General features: G+C 37.6%; 1 protein-coding gene across 1 annotated transcript in view; it reads right to left on the reverse strand.

Moving 5' to 3' along the window:
* The window catches only part of PIWIL4 (piwi like RNA-mediated gene silencing 4), a 1,045,202-nt gene that overhangs the window by 158,872 nt on the left and 864,251 nt on the right, over positions 1 to 22,079 (reverse strand). The window contains exon 17 of the mRNA XM_044072628.1: positions 3,633 to 3,703. Coding sequence (XP_043928563.1) covers positions 3,633 to 3,703 — 71 coding nt within the window. The remainder of the gene's footprint in view (positions 1 to 3,632; positions 3,704 to 22,079) is intronic.

The following is a 22,079-nucleotide window of genomic DNA, read 5'->3' on the forward strand; positions in this document are numbered from 1 at the left end:
AATATCCCACCCCAGCACTATTACCTCTAGAGGTATTTAGAACGTTGTGCTCCATTAAGCCATTGGATATAGAAACAGACTGCTATCTGTACTGTGCATCTAGATTTTTTAATTTTATTTAAACTCATTACCCATAAAAAAAAAAAAACATCTTTAGCAGTCATTATAGCAATAACCCATGCCTGGGTGTGGGTAATGCTGGCTTTACCCACAGTTGGTGTGGTTTGGTCACGAGGGCGAAAAGACAACCGTGGGTAAATCCAGCATTACCCACACCCAGATGTGGGTTATTGCTATTATGCAATGACATTATTTAAGAAAAATAAATACTTTTCTTAGATAATGTCCTTGTATAATGGTTCCGTGGTGTCCTTCCGTGGCTCGTAGAGATCCTGTTGCTTTTTTTGATGTACTGCGCATGCATATGGGACATCAGTGCTTTGTAAAGTAAGCAATGGAGAAAAGAAGATCTCCGTTGCTCCATTTTTCTTTTCTTTATATTTTTAATTAAAAAAAAATAGTTTGGGGCAATTTAGGGGTAGGAGAGCTGCAGTCCGACTCCGCACATACGAGAAAGACAGCTTGAAGGAAATACAAGGGAAATCTACTTGGTACTTAATTTTATATACCTGTCTTTCTCATATGTGGGTAGTTAGGACTACAGCTTTATTTTTTTTTAATAAAAAAAATTAAAACTTGGACAATATACCAATGGAAAAAAAGTCCGGGCGACCGGACCTTTCCGTTGGTATTGTGCTGGATTTACAACTAGCACGCTGATTGAGCTGGCCAATCAGCGCTCACGCTTTGTAATGCTAACGGCCAGTCATTGTATAATAAAATAGTTCTAATACCTTCTTTACTACTTCCATACAAAGTCTAGCTAACCACTTATCTCCTGATGCTTCGTAACTGCTCTTAAGTAACAGAAATAATTCCCTTCTTCCCCTCCAACTTCAACCCATACCTACCTCATACATTCAATCTCTCTTACAAAAACTTAAACCCACTACCCCTCAGCAGATAAACTTCCTGCTGAATTCCTTCAAGTAGCAGCTAAATCTATTGCCTACCCTGTTTCTATCCTAATAAATAGATCCATAAAAGAAAGTACTTTTCCATCAATTTGGAAGATATCACATATCATACCCCTACACAAAGGAGGCAAATCCACTGACCTTTCTAACTTTAAGCCTATAGCACTATTATCTCCACTAGCTAAAATTATGGAAAAATGTATACATAAACAACTACTTAACCATCTCCTTCAAAACAACCTTCTAGCTAACACTCAACATGGATTTAGACCTTCACATAGTACTACTACTGCACTACTTTCCTTTACCAACACCATCAACTGTAACCGTGAATAACAACAAACTAACCTCTTCTCTTTTTCTAGACCTGTCAAAAGCCTTCGACATGGTCAACCATATACTTCTTCTACACATATTAAAATCCCTTGCCTTAGATTTCTCTTCCTTAACCTGGTTCTCATCCTATCTTGAAAACCGACAACAAGCATTACTATGGAAAAATTCTCTATCTGCTCTACTACCCATCTCTTTAGGAGTACCTCAAGGATCTATACTAGGCCCACTCTTATTCTCTATCTTTATTAATGACCTCCAATCATCTATCCAAAACACTACCTGTATACAATATGCAGATGATTCCACCATTATTTGCACAGCCTCCACTCAATCTGAACTCCAGTCACTGACACAATCTACCTTTTCTACCGTCGAACAGTGGTTCTCAAAAAGATGTCTACTCCTCAACCCCAAGAAAACAAAACTTTTACTATTCTCACCTACCCACAAATCTTCTCAACTAAACTTTACTATTACTGCAAGTGATAATTCCCTCATCTGGCCTGACTCTACTACCAAACTGCTTGGTGTCACTATTGATAATAATCTCAGCTATGATTATCACATCAATAACACTATAAAAGCAGTTAATAAAAAGATCGGTTCACTGTACAGAATTAAACCCTTCCTTACACCAGAAGCACGGACCACCTTAGCACAATCACATCTTATCTCTACCCTACTGTATGCTTCCTCCATTTACACTAACCTCTCTAAAAGCAACCTTAGGAAACTGTCTACATCCTACCACAATATAGCACGTTTTGCCACATCATCTCAGTATAGAACACACCACTGTATAAACTTAAAACAGTTACACTGGTTGGAACTTCCTAATAAACTTATCTATCAACAACTAGTATTAACACATAACATTCTATATCAACCATCTAAGACACCTGCTCTTAGTAACCTCTTGACCCCTATAATAACTTAAAACAGCTGCGCTCTGTCAAAAGCTACAAGTCAACACAACCAGGATCACAAATTCTGCAGGTAACTGCCTTTTCTCCAACTCAGTAGGCAAAATATGGAATAACCTCCCTCACACATTACCACTCTTGGCTCCTTACATCTTTTAAAAACAACTTTTTTACATCTGAACAACTTCTGGCTTTGCTCTTGTACCAATCCAGACTAATCTACTTTATTCTTTTTACTATCAGAACTCCTTATTTCAAAACAATCTTTCTCTGTGATCACAAATGACATTACGACTGTATGACTGTACTGTTTCTACTGCTCTCAAAAAAAAAAAAAAAAAAAAAAAATATATATATATATATATATACATACAAACTTTGTCTTTTATAATTATGTATATACATTTTAAAATATGTAATTACCCTATTCTCACATAACTGTGCTGTAAACAATTAATGCCTTTCTCAATACGTAGCTAGTACTATGTGTTTTGTATTACTTTATCTAAACTAATATGTATGCATTGTTGCTCACTGTCTCAGTCTCAGACATTTATTGTAATTGTTTAATCTCTATAACCTTATTTTAATCTGTGGAGCTTTTCTCCCCGGGCCTCCACTGAAAATGGAAATTATCCAGCTGGACTAGCCCGGTCAACAAATGTAAAATAAATAAAATAAAATAAATAATTTTTTGTTTTAAAACTTCTACATAAACTGTATCAAGCTGTTGCTACAAATGTAACAAACATTTGTTGCATTTGATACCTTGCTTAGCTGCACAAAGCACTACAGGGCTCGGGTTTTAGTTTTTTTTTTCTTTCTTTTTTTACTTTTAAATTGTAGTAAACTGCTTGTTATAATGCAGCAAGCTGTTACTGTAGTTTAGACCACACATGGGGAGCTACAGCACTCAGGTTTACCCACAAATGCAATACCAGATTTTAAAGGACAGTTTTCCATTAAAGAACAATTGGGATTGGCTGATTGTACCCCCCCAACACTTTGTCCATGGGGCAGATGCCCCTGTCACCCCAAGCTAGCGCACTACTGTCTTCCTTGTTGCTTAGTAGTACTAAGTAGTGCAATGATTCGCAACATGCCTGTATGAGACCACCTCTCACACACCATCATACTGCATACTACACAAACTAATACCAGTCCGTATCTTCACAAGGGAATGGTAGCTCATCCTTACAATCTATAAACGTCAACATTTAATGAAGCATTAACAGTATTGAATTCTAAAATGTATGTCAATAATTTATAAATTAGATTTCACCTTAAAAAGTGTTACAGAGTATTACACCTGCTTACAGGAAATCTAATACAGTACCTTGCATACAGACTCTCAGACAATCTCCAATTTCCACATTTGTTGTCTGAATTACACAACGAGAATACCACCTGAAATATAAAAACAGTGTTACACAGTGTAGCATCTTGGTTACAAAATAGTCAACCTAGCCGGTAAATATTGTTAAAAGCAAATAACCTGCTGTGAAGTACATCTAATCAGTTCAGTTTCCAGGCTAAACTGGTCCTGAAATATCCCACCCCAGCACTATTACCTCTAGAGGTATTTAGAACGTTGTGCTCCATTAAGCCATTGGATATAGAAACAGACTGCTATCTGTACTGTGCATCTAGATTTTTTTTTTAATTTTATTTAAACTCATTACCCATAAAAAAAAAAAAAAAAAAAAAAAAAAAAACATCTTTAGCAGTCATTATAGCAATAACCCCCTGTCTGGGTGTGGGTAATGCTGGATTTACCCACGGTTGGTGTGGTTTGGTCACGAGGGCGAAAACAAAGACAACCGTGGGTAAATCCAGCATTGCCCATACCCAGACATGGGTTATTGCTATTATACAATGACATTATTTAAGAAAAAAATACTTACTTTTCTTAAATAATGTCCTTGTATAATGATTCCGTGCTGTCCTTCCGCAGCTCATAGAGATCCTGTTGCTTTGTTTGATGTACTACGCATGCATATGGGACATCAGTGCTTTGTAAAGTAAGCAATGGAGAAAAGAAGATCTCCGTTGCTCCATTTTTCTTTTCTTTATATTTTTAATTAAAAAAAAATAGTTTGGGGCAATTTAGGGGTAGGAGAGCTGCAGTCCGACTCCGCACATACGAGAAAGACAGCTTGAAGGAAATACAAGGGAAATCTACTTGGTACTTAATTTTATATACCTGTCTTTCTCATATGTGGGTAGTTAGGACTACAGCTTTATTTATTTTTTAATAGAAAAAATTAAAACTTGGACAATATACCAATGGAAAAAAAGTCCGGGCGACCGGACTTTTTCCGTTGGTATTGTGCTGGATTTACAACTAGCACGCTGATTGAGCTGGCCAATCAGCGTTCACGTTTTGTAATGCTAACGGCCAGTCATTGTATAATAAAATAGTTCTAATAGTCCTTATAGTCAAATACATTGCAACATGCAGTACTGATAAAAGGTTACATCATAAATCATTTGCTCATAACACAAGTAGAGTGCAGATTAAAGTACTACTGTCCTGTAGGAGTCCAGCTGCAGTGAACACAGCTTACAATTTCTTACAGCTTTCTGTCTCATCCTGGGATTAATTGGTGCTTAGATTTCAACCATAAGTGTGAGATAATTAACCATGGGGAGAGGAGTTTTGCTTCCAATTTCACGTTATATTATTCTTAGAAGCTAACATCAGTGTGAAAAGTAATGAAGCATTATTCATATTCAACACATCATACATAGTGTAAACCAGCTCAAAACAGTGAATGAGTGCCACTTATCACTCCTCAGCTATAATGCTGACAATTATCTACACCTTAAAATCAGTCAAGATTGGGCACACCCAGAACATGTAACACCATTTTCCCAGTTCCGCCTATATACACCTCCAACTTATAGAATAACTATAGGGAACAGCTGGGCCAATCTACATGGCATATGCCAATGTTTAAGTCGTCACTGCAATAGGATGAATTTACAGCTGTGTAAATAAACATTCCATAACAGCAGAGACATCCAAATGATCACTACTGCAGTACCTTGAGCTATATGGGTTATATAGTCCCAAGGATATAAAAGAAGGCCCAGCTTCCAAAGCTTCAGGACACCTTCCACATGCCCAAAAACAAAATACAGAATACTAAAAAGGTAGGTTTGGGCGCCAAGCCCTTCAGAGTTTTCATGCCAACTGACAGAGCGAGGCAGAGCCCTGAAAAGACAAAGCTAGTAACAACAAAAAATAAAGTCCACACCCTGACATAAACAACACTCCAAAAAGCATGAGCATAGAGGGAAGGGGCAGCTACTGCAGCAGTGATCTTTCAAACATCTACTGTCATGGTAAGTTTACTTATACAACTGTACTATGTTTTTCATACTGACCACTGTTACAGTAGCCTAAGCTATATGGATAGATAACCATAGCTTACAAATTTTGGAAGGTGGAAGGGGAAGGGTCGAGGAGCCTCTGGAGAATGACTGTAGCAAAGCCTGATCTAGACCATATATATTACAACATATCAGATCACTCTTTCTTTCCCATGTCCATATTTCTTTTTTATACCTTTCAAAAGTCTCTAGATTTTGTTCTTTATATTTTTGCACTTCCTCAGTCACTTCTTTTTCCAGAAAGCCCAAGGTTTTTGATCTATATAATGTTTTTTATAAATCTGTTGTATTAATGAACACAAATTTTTATTTGAAGCTTCTGACAATGTTTCTTGTGGAAGTACTTTCCTTTCCTCTAATTTCTTGCTCAATCATTTTTCATATCTACTTTCTGGAAATTCTGGACTTCTAATAGTAACGATACTTAATTTCTTTCTAATCCTCAATAGTCCACTCTGTTGTCTTTATGGCTCTTTTATGGCTTATCAGTTTTTGTGATTTTTCTGGACTACTACTTCCTTCTACAACGGGGGGGGGGGGCATCCTCCCCATGGGCCTGGTCTAGCCCCATTGTAAGAATGTTTCCATGTCTTGAAGATACACTGTTATTTTTTTTTTATCCTGGGTCTTGTGCACCCAGCTATCTTTTTTTATTTTTTAACCTACTTCTGTCCATGATATATGTTATATAAAATACAGTTTATTGAAGAAAATACTGCCAGGAACCACCACGGTAAGTAAAGATGAATTTATTTTGAGACAAAACAAGCGCTTTCACGCATTAATATGCGCTTCATCAGGTTACAAATTATACAAAAATGAACTCACTTTATATAGTAAAACCAGCTTCAATCAAAAACAATTATCAAATTTTACAATTAATTAATTAAACATAATTGTTAAAAAGGGAAACACCCATTTTCAGCATCATCTCAATTAGCAAGTTAAATACTGAGTTGTAAGCACGAAAAGCATTTTTTCACCATTTTAAAACAGTTCTAAGCATGCAATATGCAATGTCAAGGCTTCATAATCTATAAAGCCGCTAATATCTATCTTTACATTAAATCATAACCATTTCATGTAGCATATCACATTTGAATAATATAGCTACTTGCTCTAGATAATGCACATTGTATTATTTTAAATAAAACAAGCTAAGTTAGCTGTCATGAGCTGATAAACAGTTTGCATCTTCTGAATGATGCACGATGTGTTGTTCTGTGCAAGACTACCTGGACCCGTTGTCAATTATAAATCAGAACAACTGATAGTTATTTTGATTTTACTTTTTTACAATTAATTAGGTCCATGAAAAACAAAACAGATTTAAAAACAACAATATTGTTATAGCATATGATATACTGCATATTCATATCTCAATCACCTCTTTATAATACTGATCTAAATATAACTCCCTGAACTTATTTTAAAAGTGGATCACCATATTCCAGTACTGCTCCAAATATAAAACAAGCTAAACCTATTGGCAGAAATAAGTCAGGACGAGACAGCTCATAGTTGTTATTATAATTATTCTTCATGCAACTAATTGGATCTATAAAGGACAGGTAACATAAAAACGCCAATATAGCTGTAGCATATAGAGGCTACATAATTTATATCTTGGTCACGTCTAAGTGTGACGCTTACCATAAAGGTCATCAGCAATCATAAAATATTATGAAACAATAATTAAAAGCAACCTGTAAATTTTACTAAGTGATGTTAATGCCATTAAATACTATTCCTATATGTGACTACATCAAAAGCATAATAATAATAACGTTTAAAAATTAAAAATGCATACCATTTATTGAGAGAATATGGCAGCGGATATTTATGTCTATATTAAGAGCAACGACATGGTATGCCAAAGCAAAAACAGATACTATTTGTATGGTATAAGCATCAAAATTTGTCTTAGGCCATTCATCATAAAGATGTTCTATATCCCGTAAGACATGGATGGTATCCTACTATATTTCTACATGATACATAGGAGGAAAGGAAAATATATTGACCAATTATACAGAGGCCACTCATTTAGTACTAAATATTATATTTCCTGGGTATAGAACAAAATCCACATAAATCTGTCACACTCTAGTATATTGCTCAATTAATATTATGATACTGAATTATGATCATAGATAAACCTCCAGAGTTCTATATGTATGCCAACATTCATTTAAAATTATATATTCAGCCTTATTTATGGAACTTAAACTTATAGAAAGAGGCTAAAAGCATGCTTATTTTAATCATAGGCATCGCTATGATAAATAGTGTATAACATTACACCTAATTATTCAATGTTAACCATATTACATACTTTTAGTTATACATATAGCCTCATTCATGGTAAAAACGAAATCTATCTTATAGAGCATACAGAAAGTAATTAAAACTTCGGCCGTTGCTTAGTTTATCAGAAATTTTTTACTCCCCATAAAAATCTATACCAAAGCTGATGATTCAACTTCCCGGTGTGAACAAAATATCTTGTCCGGGTTTTGTGGTCACAAACATAATTAATATATATGAAAGTGGTCCCTTATTGATCTATATAAGCATCAAAAGGAAGTGTTCGATCAGTATTCAACACACATAACTGTTTGCTGGAATTGTCAAAATATAAAGCCGCTAACTTAGAGCAAGCTAAAACTTTAATATACAGTAGTGTTGAAATCTAAAGTCACTAGCCTTAAATAAATTGTAACATAGATGCAAAGCACTTAGGCAAAAACAAATATTAGATGACCACTAGGTAACAATTAGGCCATATATATGTAGGTATATAAGCAAAAACAAAGATGAGAAATATTGTACTACGCCTGGTACTATAGTGCTATCTTGACTCCAGTATCTCTTGGTAAAGTTAGTAGAGAATTAATTCACCAGGCTGGCATAATTACACATTTTCAAGGGACTTCCTTTGAAATGTTTATCTAGCTGGAATATAACCATAAGTCCAGCTGTGCTACCAACTAAAAATGTTATTGTGATTCAAATATACTACAGATATGTACAGTTTATGTATCAATGTTTTCTTGGTGAGATTTTGTGAAAAAAGGACCACCTTGTAAAGGCACTTACCAAGACTTGAGAATGAATTAAATTTCAGCAATACTACTCTCCTTTGCTTGCTAATTTATCATCTCTCCATTCGGACCCCTAAGACTTTGAGTGTCTGGGTCACATTATCAGTTTTCTGGCTTCCTCGTTGGACTATCCACTGTTCCAAAAGTGTTCACAAACTGTCTAGCTCCAGTTATAGCTTGCAGGATATCCACATTTTTCCATACTTAAGGCAACTTATTTTTGCAGTCTTTTTCAAAGTGTCAGGAATCTCTTACTTAGGGGAGGGATCTCTTACACAAGCTGGGATTCGAGAGAATCTACCGAGGATTGTGATCCTGGGGCATCTGCTAGACACCTCAGTTCAAAGAGCTTTTCTTCCACAGGAAGACCTGCAAGGACATCAACCAGGCTTTCTTTATAGTTTTCTCAGTTTTCTCTTACAGCTTGAAGCCTTGTGCTGTGACATGGGCTATCTTTCCAACAGCTACCTAGTACATCTAAGGAACCTCCCAACTGAACTGAAAGAATACCCTATCGGTAGAACCCACCCTGGAATACCTAGAAGTGCTTCCTACTGCCTCATTGAGTAGGTGATAACCTACTGATTTTTACTGTACCTCTAACATATTATACTGTTTATCACATTCCTGTTGTTGGGCCAGCACACCCGTGGACCTACCCGGAGGCCATCCAACCCCCCCCCCTTTCACAAACTTGTTCTGAGACTAGGTGTAGTTTCCTTTGTTTTGCCACTAGAGGGCAGCAAAGTACACAGCTTGTAATCCCTGTATCTTACCTGTATACTAAACTTCTCTAGAGTTGCTGTATGAACCTATTTTCAGCTATCCAAGTTTAACTTTTTACATAGCTAATCCCCCCCTCGAAAGGAAATAGAAGACATTAACCTATAAGTCAGTTAGGCAGTAAGACAGAAGAGCTAGAAACTAACTCACCTTATCTAAGGATTGCTGCTATATTACTGCTTCTTATTCCTTCTCCCATAATAAGTAGACTAAAAGGACTCCACCAGTATTTCAAAGGAATTAGTGTCTCAAAGAAGTGCCACATAGCTACTAAAGTTTTGTAAACTACAGTCTCACTGTAAAACTGATTACCTCTCAGCACCACTTGGCTCTACCCACTCCATTCACCCTACGGGCTCACTCCGCTCCCCATACCCTACCCCCACTTCCCACCCATCCCCAGTGGTCCTAACCTTATACCTAAAACCACACCCTCTCTCCTATCCAACCTATCCCAGGCTCAAGTCAACTTACCTAAGCCACACCCATCCTTTTATAGATTTTCAATTACTCTGTCTCTTACTACCCCTACCTATACTTCTTTCATCAGCCTCTCCACCCTTAGCATTTTTTCTTCTTTACTACCCTACCTTAACTCTTCACTACCTTAAACAACTTCTTTACCCAAACAAGATCTTTTGCACTTCTATCCTACCTTAGCATTATACAACTTCTTTTCCCTTCCCATTTCTCATTCGTTACTACCCTACCTACCTATATACTACTTGAAGAAAACTGTTCTACCTGTAGCATTTCTCTTTTCTACTAGCATATCTTAACTTTTTATCTGATACTATTGCGTCCTAGCCCTACCTGGCCGTAACAGTACACATTTTACTAAGTAATATGTCTACAGCAACTAAAACTATCCTATCCTTGGTAATACACTTAGCCACTCTTATACCTATCCTCACCACTACCTATCTCCTCACCTCTTCTGAAAAGGTGAATAACTACTACGTCAACTACTCTCCTAAACAGACATCTATATATAACAATGCCCTTACTCATCCCCAAATAAATATCACCTCCACTTCCTGCTACTTGCTACCTAAATATCATTGACTTACACCCATGAAATTAAACCACGCCATAGTAAAACAATTGAAATATCTACCTAGCCTTAATTCTAACCCTCTTTCTGCACTAAAATCTCCCACCTTAAAAGATGGTGACATCCACTCTAACCCAGGCCCTTCTAATCTCGCTACTATACCTATTCTTAGTACCTCTCCCAACACCCTTACTACCCAGACCAGTCTCTCTAACTTCTTACTAATAGGTCATCTCAATATCCGCAGTATTAACAACAAAGTTGCCCATCTCCATGCCCTTCTTGATATTCACTCCTTTGACATCCTCTGCTTACAGAAACCTGGTTAAAACCCACAACTAAGGGTAATGAAATAATCCTCCCAGGGTACAATATACTGAGACACGACAGAGTAAAATGCAAAGGAGGAGGAGTAGCCCTACTATTTAAAAATGAACTACACATCTCCTCTATACCTTATAACCCACCTCAAGATAGTAAAGTAGAACTCTTAATCACTAGATTTCAACTCAACCCCAGCAAAGCACTATACATAATCTGTATCTACCTACCCCCAGGTAATAACATTACTACAATAGAGGATACCCTATGCTGGATATCCACTACCTACCCACAAGAAACTATTATTCTAGGAGAGTTCAATACTGACTGGAATATTATCAATACAGATAATCCTTCTTCTCATATTAATTTGCATGGCTTTAACCAAACTATCGCCACCACCACTAGAATTAACAAACCAAACTATAAAGAAACTATACTAGACTGGATACTAATCAATAAACAAGAACATACTTATAAAGTAGGGACCTTGCCTGATGATGTAAGTGATCACATGCTTACTTACATCATAAGACAAAAGAATGACATTACCGACACCCCCAACTATAGGACTTCTTGAACCGAGAAAAACTTTCAGCCTGTATTATTTCAAATGGAACTTAGTGCCTGTGACTGGAGCCCTCTAAAAACTCTCCCTCTTGAAGAAGCTGTTATATATTTCAATAACAAATTCTTAACAATCCTCAACAGGCATGCACCTAAACGATCTATTAGAACAAAATCCAAACCTGCCCCTTGGCTCTCAAAAGATACCAGACAAAAAATATTACTTAGAAATAAGTCCTGGGCTAAGTGGAGAGCAACCAGAAATACCACAAAACAACAAACCTTTAGACATTTGAGAAATGCTACAAAAAAGCTATTCTCTCTGACAAAAAAAATCTACTATTGCAAACAGCAGCAAATCCACCACAATAATCCACACAAATTCTGGGCAAGCTTAAATAACCTCCTTCGTCCAGGGCACTCTAGCACTCCTTCCCCTCTAGGGTCAGAAAACAATACCTCCCATCAAACTGCCAATGCCTTTAATACCTTCTTCACAGACACCACACAGACTCTAGCCAGTCAACTTGCTACAGACGACTCAGATCTACCTAACTCCCCACCTGATACTCGGCCAACATTCCAACTACAACCCATCTTTACCTCTTACATCCAAAAACTTATCCACAAACTTAAGCCTTGTACCCCCTCTGCCGATAATTTACCATGTGAATACCTACAGCAAGCAGCTAAAATAGTCGCCTATTCTACATCCATCCTGATAAACCATACCATAACTGAAGGAACCATTCCAGATCTCTGGAAAATCTCCCACATTATTCCCTTACACAACTCTAATGACTATTCTAACTACAGGCCTATAACTCTCCTTTCTCCATTAGCCAAGATTATGGAAAAATGTATTCACCATCAGCTAATGGACTACTTAATTCAACATAACATTCTAGTAAACTGTCAGCATGGCTTCAGGCCTTTTCATAGTACCACCTCAGCTCTCCTATCCTTCACCAACACCATTAATAATAACCGTAATAATAGCACCCTCTTATCAGCACTCTTCATCGACCTGTCTAAAGCCTTTGATATGGTTAACCATCTCTTACTCAAACACTCTGTCATCCCTCTCTCTTGATGCCAAAGCAATTCTCTGGTTCAAGTCTTACCTTAGTAATAGACAGCAAGCTGTTCTTTGGGAGAATCAACTATCATCTCACCTTCCTATCTCCCTTGGAGTCCCTCAGGGCTCTATTCTTGGCCCTCTTCTTTTCTCTTTATTCATCAATGACCTTCAAATAGCTATTCCTCAAGCCACCTGTATACAATATGCTGATGATTCTACGATCATATGCTCTGCCAACTCTATATCTGAACTTCAATCTTTAACCCAGACAGCTTTCAACACAGTAGAGGCATGGTTCTTGAAATGGTGCCTTCTTTTGAACGCCAAAAAGACCAAGCTACTACTGTTTACAACAAACAGTAAGTCCTCCCCCATATATTTCTCCATTCAATCCAATAATGGCACCCTTATATCCCCCGACTCTTCTACCAAACTATTAGGAATTACAATTGATAATAACCTCACCTTTGACAATCACATTAATAACACCATTAAAACTGTTAATAAAAAACTGGGCTCCCTATATAGGATAAAACCTTTCTTAACTCCAACAGCCAGAAAGACTATTGCCCACTCCCATCTAATTTCAACTCTTCTGTATGCTGCACCCATATACACTAATCTAAAAAAAAATAATCTTACCAAACTAGCCAACTTCTATAACAATATTGCTAGATTTGCCACTGGAAACCCATATAGAACTCACCACTGTCTTAACCTTCACCAGCTAGACTGGCTCGAACTAAAAAACCTTCTGATACTTTCCCAACTTACCATTGTTCATAAGATTTTTTACCAACCCAACAACACACCAATACTCAACAACCTTATAGCACCCTATAGGAATCTTAATTCCTTATGCTCTTCCAATAAACTTCTAGCCAGTACCACCAAGTCTAACAACTTAGCTGGGGACTCACTGTTCTCCAATACCACTGGAAAACAATGGAACCTCTTGCCATCTAACCTAACCTCACTTCCATCCCTTCCTCTCTTTAAACAAAGTCTTAAGAAACACCTTAAAACTCACTGGCTATGCCCTTGCTGTTACCCACACTGATCCTTTGGATTTCATTGCTGTTATCTCTTGACTTCCTACTTTCCTCCACTCTTTCCTGTCTACTCCTCTGAATTAGTAGCACCTATAAGCTATCTCTACTACTTAGGCACCAATTAGTTATCTTTTCTACTTGGCTATGAATGCATCCTGTAGGTAGTATTCCTGCCATTTCTTTATACTTCCTCCTTTTTCTACTGTTACTGTTTAACCCTTTGGAAATAGTAACTGTCTGGAATAAACTACAATAACCAAGGATTTAAATGTATTCTAATAATGTCTTGGGGCTGCCCTAGATATTCATACTGTAAAATGATCTGTAGGTGTATTATATATTAATGTAGTGTGTCTCATAGTCTTCCCATAATTTAAACTGTAATACCTGTCTTGTTTATTATAAACATTTTTTTCTGGTGGTGGTTTATATGTGGAGCTTTTCTCCCCAGGCCTCTACTGAAAATGGAAATATATCCAGCTGGACCAGCCCGGTCAACAAATGTAAAATAAAAAAAAATAAAAATATGTATAGCTAGATCTATTTCTAAGGTTTTCCACTCAGGCTTTGGTCTCTGCAAGGAAATACCTCAGGATTTGGGGGATCAAGGTATCTGTGATTCTCATGACACCCCTTGCAAGACTCCACATGAGAAAGATGCAATGGTATCACAAGTCACTTTGGTCCCAGCACCAACAACCTAATGTCTTTTCAAATCCTAGTTCTGGGATTTGTCAAAACAACAATCTTTTGGTGGGAGACAGCAAAAATTCATAAGTCCAGGTCCCCCTCCCACTCCAAAGCAGTTAGTCACTGCTGACATTTTCCCACCCTTGTCACAAAGTGTAGGATTGCAATTAACTAAATGTTTAGCAGCATTAGGATTAACTAAAGCTATAGCTGCTGTGTTAGGTTTTAGATGAGTGCATGCATAAAAACTTAAAAGACTGAAGAAGATTATGAAATCTATCTGCCCTTTCAGGTGGACTATCAGAGGAAATGCAAACAGTAACACAAACACCTTCCACTGCTGACAGCACTGCAGGAATGGGTGAAGGGTCTAGGAAGTTATGTTGTGGGTTGGCTATAAAAGGGTGTAATTTGTGTTTGTAACATGACTCTGGTGATGTCTAAGGAAGGTGAAAGCTCTTAGTCGTGTTTTACAGCTTGTGTGGAGGTATACTGCAATAAAACAGATTTGTTTTAGCCATGGAGTGTTTTATTATTTTATACAGTTTGCTGTACTTGTTTTTTGATACCTACCTGTGGTGTTCACCACATCTGGTTCAAGGCCTGGAAGACCTCTACATGGAGCTTCCACTTGTGAGGGTCTGTCCAAGATTTGATTAGTCTTCCTGCCACTGTATTTTGCTCTGATGAAATGTAAGAGGCCTGAAGAGTCACAGAATGCTGTAGAGCTAGCTCCCAGGCCATAAATGCTAACTGGCAAAGGGGGTATGGCCCTGTATCCCCTTGCTTGTTGAGGTGCCACATTAAATTAGTGCTGTCTGTGACCACTAGAAGAGGACCTGGAGTCCATAAGTAGTGAATTAGTGAAGAACTTCCAAGGCATGAATCACTGCTAACAACTCTTTTATGTTTATGTGCTTTGGCATTTCCTGAGGACCCCACAACCTTTGTACGTTCAATTCTATGGACAGTGACCCCATGCAAAATCTGAAGGGTCCATCTGTACAGATCAGACTAGGATCTGAAAAGAGAAAGGGAGTCCTAGATTCGGTGACAGTTGATCCCTCTACAACTGCAGTTTCTGCTTCACAAATCCCATTACCAGTACAGAGAAATCTAAGGGATGAGGGTGCTGGGTCCAACAATTTCTCAAGTAGCATTGACATTTTATTAATGTGCAGTCTGGCAAGTGGTATCATGATGGTCATTGATACTAAGAGGCCTAGAATTTGGAGGAACTCTCTTCCTGAGGCTACATCTAATTGTTGACATCCTATGAGGAGATGCTGGCCAATGACATTTTTAAGTATACAAATCATGCATCCTGTGTGAAGAAGAAAAAAATATTTAATCTCCTTCACACTAGCTTCAGGCTGCATATTCTGGGTCAATAAGATTCAGAAAGCTGGATGCCAGGCATGACATGGGTCTTGTGCTTATAAGTACAGACACTGTTACAGCAATCTCAGCTGCTGCAAGACTTAAAAGGCTACAGGAAAGTGAGTGCCTAGCGATATAGTCTTTTTTTAATCTTCAAGCTAAACACATAACTCTTTTGTGGTGGTGCTGTGGTAGTGTTGTCGCCTCACAGTAAGACACTGTCCGGTTCAATTCTCAGCTAGAGCGTCTTCTGCGTGGAGACAGGCATGAATGGGTGTACCTTCGTTGAAGGTTGTGCGTCAGGGCTGGTAACTCGGCACGTAAAAATCAACTACCAATCATTAGCAGACCAGAGTTCCGCTGTGGCGACCCCTAACCGGGAAAAGCCAAAAGACACAAACAAACTAATATGTTCACTTTTATCTTTCAGCTTATCAAAAAATACATCTCAATAAGGTGGGAGTTATCACATTAAGCAAGAAAGACTAGCTGAAGGCAGGGAGTGTGACACTGCTATCTACCATAAAGTCAACTGTGTTTGTAACTCTTACAGTACCCTTTCCATTGTGTCTACACTCTGCATGCCTGTCTGATGAGAAAGAAAGAAGACAGTTAGGCCTTGGCACCTTCAACATCACAGCTCACTGCTAAGGACCACTGTGGGTATCAAAATGAGAAAGTGTATTGCTCACCACAGTGGGTGAAAACCCTTTTCATGTGGATAATCATGTGCATCTTCAGGTGATTAGCTCATATGTTAGAATGGTCAGCCCCACAAATTGGATCACAGCAGAATCCAGCACCATCTGATAGAGCCTACTTGAGATTATCTGATTGATACATACATGCATGCAAATATTTCAAGCATGGCCATTAATGCCCTTCTATCTTGCCAATATACCAAAACACCTGTTCCCATAATAAGCGTCAAGGGTGTTCTTAAAAATATCTAAACTAGTACTAGTGGTTTTAGGCCACACCACAGTACCACCTCAGCCCTCCTATTCTTCTCTAACACCATAAACCATAACCAAAATAACAGCAAGCTTTCCTAAGTCCTCTTTTTAGATCTCCCCAAGGCTTTCGATATGGTCAACCACCAAATACTCATGCACACCCTTAAGGCATTCTCACTAAATAGCCATGAGCTTCAATGGTTTCAATCTTACCTGTGTGGTAGACAACAAGCCATCCTATGGCAGGACAAACTATCAACCCATCTACCCTTCACCCTAGGTGTCCCCCAGGGCTCCATACTAGGACCCCTTCTTTTCTCTCTGTCTTTATTAATGACATTCCCACTGTCATCTAAAATGCTACCTGTATCCAATATGTGGATGACTCCACCTTGATTTGTTCAGCCACCTCCCTGACAGATCTAATGACATTAACTCAAAATACTTTCAATATAGTTAAAAACTGGCTCTCTAACCATCAGCGGATATTAAACCCTAACAAAACAAAGTTGCTTCTTTTCTCCCCCACTTGTAAGTCTTCCTCACCACTCTTTACCATAAAATCGAATAATGGTAGCATTATCTCCCCAGATGCATAAACCAAACTCTTAGGCATCATAATAGACAACACACTCATATTTGATATCCATGTCAATCAAACTATCAAAACCATTAGCAAAAAACTTGGCTCCCTCTATAAGATCAAACCTTTCCTTACTCCATTTGCTTGGACTGCTATTGCTCATTCCCATCTACTCTCCACTCTTCTCTATGCCTCCCCTCCACTCACTAATTTGAACAAATCTGTTCATAGCAAATTCTCCAGCTGTTATAACCATATTGCTAGATTTGCAACAGGCACACCCTATAGAAGCCACCACTGTCACAACATAAATCTTCTGGGGTGGCTAGAATGGCCTAGCCTGCTTCAGTACAACCAGCTTATAATTACCCATAAAGCTCTCAACCACCCTGATAATACGCCTGCACTTAAAAATATTAACAACCCTTATAGCAACCTGAGGTCAATTCACTCTTCTAATAAACTACTGTTTCAAGCATCCAAAATCAACAACTCTGCTGGGGACTCTCTGTTAGCTAACTCTGTTGGCAAAACTTGAAACTCTCTTCCTGCTGATCTTACTCTTGAACCCTCTCTTACTCAGTTCAAAAAAAGCCTCAAGCTATACTTTAAAACTCATTGGCTATGTACTTGCTTAAAACCCGACTAGATCCTCCTCTATAGTCTGTAATCATGTTACATTGCCTAGTCAATTTGTCAACACTGTTTTAAAAATGTATGATTATATTACCTGCTTGCTCAACTGGAGCCAGTAAACTGTGGGTAGCTTGTAATCATTTTGTGAATTTTACTGTATGTTCTACCTTGGAGATTTTCTCCCCGGGCCTCCGCTGAAAATGGACATGTATCCAGTCGGACTATCCCGGTCAACAAATGTAAAATAAATAAAAATAAATAAATAGTACTTGCTTTAATGCAATTTGGTAGTCTGTTCCATGCATCAGCTACTCTGTCAGAGAACCAATTAATACACTTCTCATTCCTATAGAATCTTCTACATAGGTTGTCTGATGATTCTCTAGTACTTTTTGATAACCCCAAACATTTCCAGAGGTAGTTGTTTCTAAATGCGCTATATACCTGAATAAGACCTCCTCCTAGATATCTGTTAAGATATACTGCACAATTTCAGATATTTTAATCTTTCATAATAGCTTACATTTTCACATCCATGGATGCTCTTGGAATATTTCCGCTGTACTCTTTCCAGTTTACTCATGCTTGTTTTTTCACTGGGCTCCCATATTGTTATTCCATACTCAGGTTTGGGTCTATTATAACTAACATACAATGACTTCATCAGTTTTGATTTCCTAGATTTTATAAATCTTTTTGTAAAACTTATAGTTCTATAACTATCATTAAACAATTGGTTGATATGAGTAGAAAAACTCATAGCTGAATCTACCTGTATACCCAGGTCCTTAAATGAGTCTACAGTTTCAATCACTGTGCGCTGTACTAAATATTCACCTTTCATTTTATGCTTAGTCTTTGATGCATTTATTAGCATGTTATTCTTCTGTGCCCAAATGGTCAATTTAGACAAGTTATTTTGCAGGCATGCCTTATCTGTAACACATGTGATCAGTTTACCCAATTTCAGGTTGTCTGCACATAGACTACAGAACACCTCAGATGAAAATGTTAGGCCTGAAAGATACACTCTAAACAAGTAAGGGCCTAAGACAGAGCCCTGTGGGATACCCTGACTGCAACCAGGGATTTCACCTGTCCAGTTGCTTTATGATACTTGCCATGTTCTATTTGTAAGCCATGCAGCTATCCACCTTACCAAGAGTACATCAATACCTAGTTGTACTAATTTATTGATCAGTGTTTTGTGTATGACCCTGTCAAATGCTGAAGTTAAATCTATATGAATTATTAGTAACCAAAAGATTCCACACTATTCAGCCAAAAGGTAGTATACAATCTGTTTATTAAAATATAAGTTGAGCACTTTCGTCCAACTCCACAACTTCCTCAGAACTGACAAAACAGTACAATCACCACCTTCTTATACTTCTTAAGTTAGTCAATCATCCAATTAACTGGTAGAACACTTGCACATAGTAAATTGTTTACATGGAAAAGGGTACTATTCTTGGTCGACATGGCGATAGTTCTAACCAAGAATTTCATGTACTTTGAGGGGGAATACTTTAAACAGATCATGGGTGTGGCAATGGGGGCAACATCTGCCCCTATTTTTGCTAAATTTGTGATGTTAAGTTGGGAGAAAAAGTTCATCTTGAATTCTGTATATTCTACAAAATGAAGATTTTTGGATGACATGTTCTTTGTATGGATAGGTGACCCTATGGAAACAGTACTGTTTATGGGGTACCTAGGAAGTACTACAACATTCGTTAGGTTTACACATAACCATAACAAGGAGGATATACATTTTTTAGATATTCACCTTAGAATACAAAACAACATACTGACAATTAGTGTTTACAGGAAAGAAACATACTCCAACTGCTATCTGTACTTTTAGAGTAAGCATCCAGGATATTGTAAGAAGAATCTAGTGAATCGGCAATTCATTTGAGTGCCTAGAATGAACTTGAATGAGGCACTGTTGAATGAGGAGTTGGGAAAAATTGCATCCATGTTATTGGACAGGGGTACCCATTAGACACGCTAACTAAACCTTAACTTCTACAGAAAATAGGTCAGAACAACACCATGGACACTGACTCTTTTAAAATTGCTATGGTTATAAAGTATCATGAAACTAACCATGAAAGAAAAAAGGATATTTCACAGAATTTGGCAATTCTGTGAACAGATGAGAAGTTGCTTCACCATGTAGGGAGTGCCCCCAGCTTTATTCACAAGGTAAATAAGAATGTAAAGGAAATACTGGAAAAGGGTCCAGAGGTTTTAAAAATAGGAACCACCAAGTGTAGTAAATGTAATTACTGTCAATTTATAGCTGAAGTGAGAGATGTTACTTTGAACAACTGTTTTCACACGAAAATCACTTTTAGAAAAGGTGACTGTAACACTGTTGGTCTTGTTTATTTGGCCCTCTGTAACATTTGCCATTCATTTTATGAAGGGAAAACAGAGAGAAAATTGTCAAAAAGAATTTATGAACATCTGTACGACATAAAAAGAGGTAATTATAAGAATGCGCTATTTAGATATTCCTGTGTATGCGAAGGATTTAAACATTTTGTTTTTGGTATTATAGAAATAGTTCCGGAGAATCCCAGTGGGGGAGCCTGGGAAAATACAACTGAATATAAGGAACTCTTCTGGCAGCTTAGGCTGGATGCCATGCAAAACCCAGGTCTCAATGACCATATTTCTACTAACCCTGTGTTAAACATGAGGGCAGCCAAGTTGTGAACGGATGTGCATTGGACTGATGGATCATACATATATTTGTGCACTTGTAATTTTATTTTACATATTTATCTTATTTTATACATTCACACTTACATGTAAGTTTACATTTATACATTTATACTTACATGTAAGTTTTTATATGTTGCATGCATTACTTGGATTATATGTTCTTAGAGCATGACATTTGGTTTTTATTATAAAATGTATTAACTACTATGTTGATGAAAGGGTTAAAAAGGTGACTTCATTTGTTCTACCAATTAATTGGATGACTGACTAACTTAAGAAGTATAAGAAGGTGGTGACTGTACTGTTTTATCAGTTCTGAGGAAGTCCTGGAATTGGACAATAGCACTCAACTTGTATATTAATAAACAGATTGTATACTACCTTTTGGCTGAATACCATGGAATATTTTGGTAACTGTTTTTTTGACTACAAGGGAGACATACAAGGTTTGGTTCTATACAAATTATATCACAACACAATTTTTCATTCATTGCTGTTATTATATTGTTATAGAACATCATGTTACAGGTGGCAATAGATCTATGTTCAGCATATGCATGCTGATATATGGTTTCACATCCCAACCTATCCAGGTCAGACAATAACTTATCCAATATTACATTATCCATTATTTTTCCACAACATGAAAATAGACAAGTGTCTATATGACTCTGGGTTCCTCCTACTCCCCTTTCCCTTAAAGACAGGTTTAATAAGCGCATGTCTCTAATCTTGAGGAATTTCCCCATAGGTATATGACATAGTGAATAACAGATATAACTGTCTTTTGGCTTTTCCTTGTTAGGTGTCAGCACAGTGGACCTCCAGTCTGCTAATGATTGGCAGTGAATTTTTACGGTGTCGAGTTGCGAGTCCAGTGCAACCTTCAAAGAAGATACACCCACACACATGCACCTACCTGCATGTCTTTTCAAGTTTACTCGACCACAGGGAGGACATGCAGACTCCACACAAAAGGCACTCCAGCTGAGAATCGAACCAAAGAACTTCTTGCTGTGAGGTGACAACGCTAACCGCTGCACCACCGCGACAGTCAATAATAGATCTAATGGTACCATAAGTTCTTGCTGAAGTGTTCTCAGGTCATTGTTACTAATTCCATCTCCTCCCTGTGCTTTCCAATAAAATAAACTTTATTATTAATGCTCCTAGCATTAACAGCCATCAGAGATGCATCAAATGTTGCTATCTGTAAATTGTTAAATTTTCAACCTGGCAAAAATCCTGCTTAGTGTTTGTCAAATATTGCAAAATATCTGCTGCAAAAATTCTCTCTCTGATCTTGACAAATGCACACCATCCTGTCTGAACACGTGCACCCAAATCTAGGCTTGGTGATTTGTGAAAAATACGGGTCTATATCATATGAGCGAATCACAAATTGCAAATGCTCATAATATAGAATGTACCAGACCTCGAACTT

The sequence above is a fragment of the Protopterus annectens genome, chromosome 5.part0, assembly GCF_019279795.1.
Source record: "Protopterus annectens isolate FY-2018-M chromosome 5.part0, PAN1.0, whole genome shotgun sequence".
Lineage (NCBI taxonomy): Eukaryota > Metazoa > Chordata > Ceratodontiformes > Protopteridae > Protopterus > Protopterus annectens.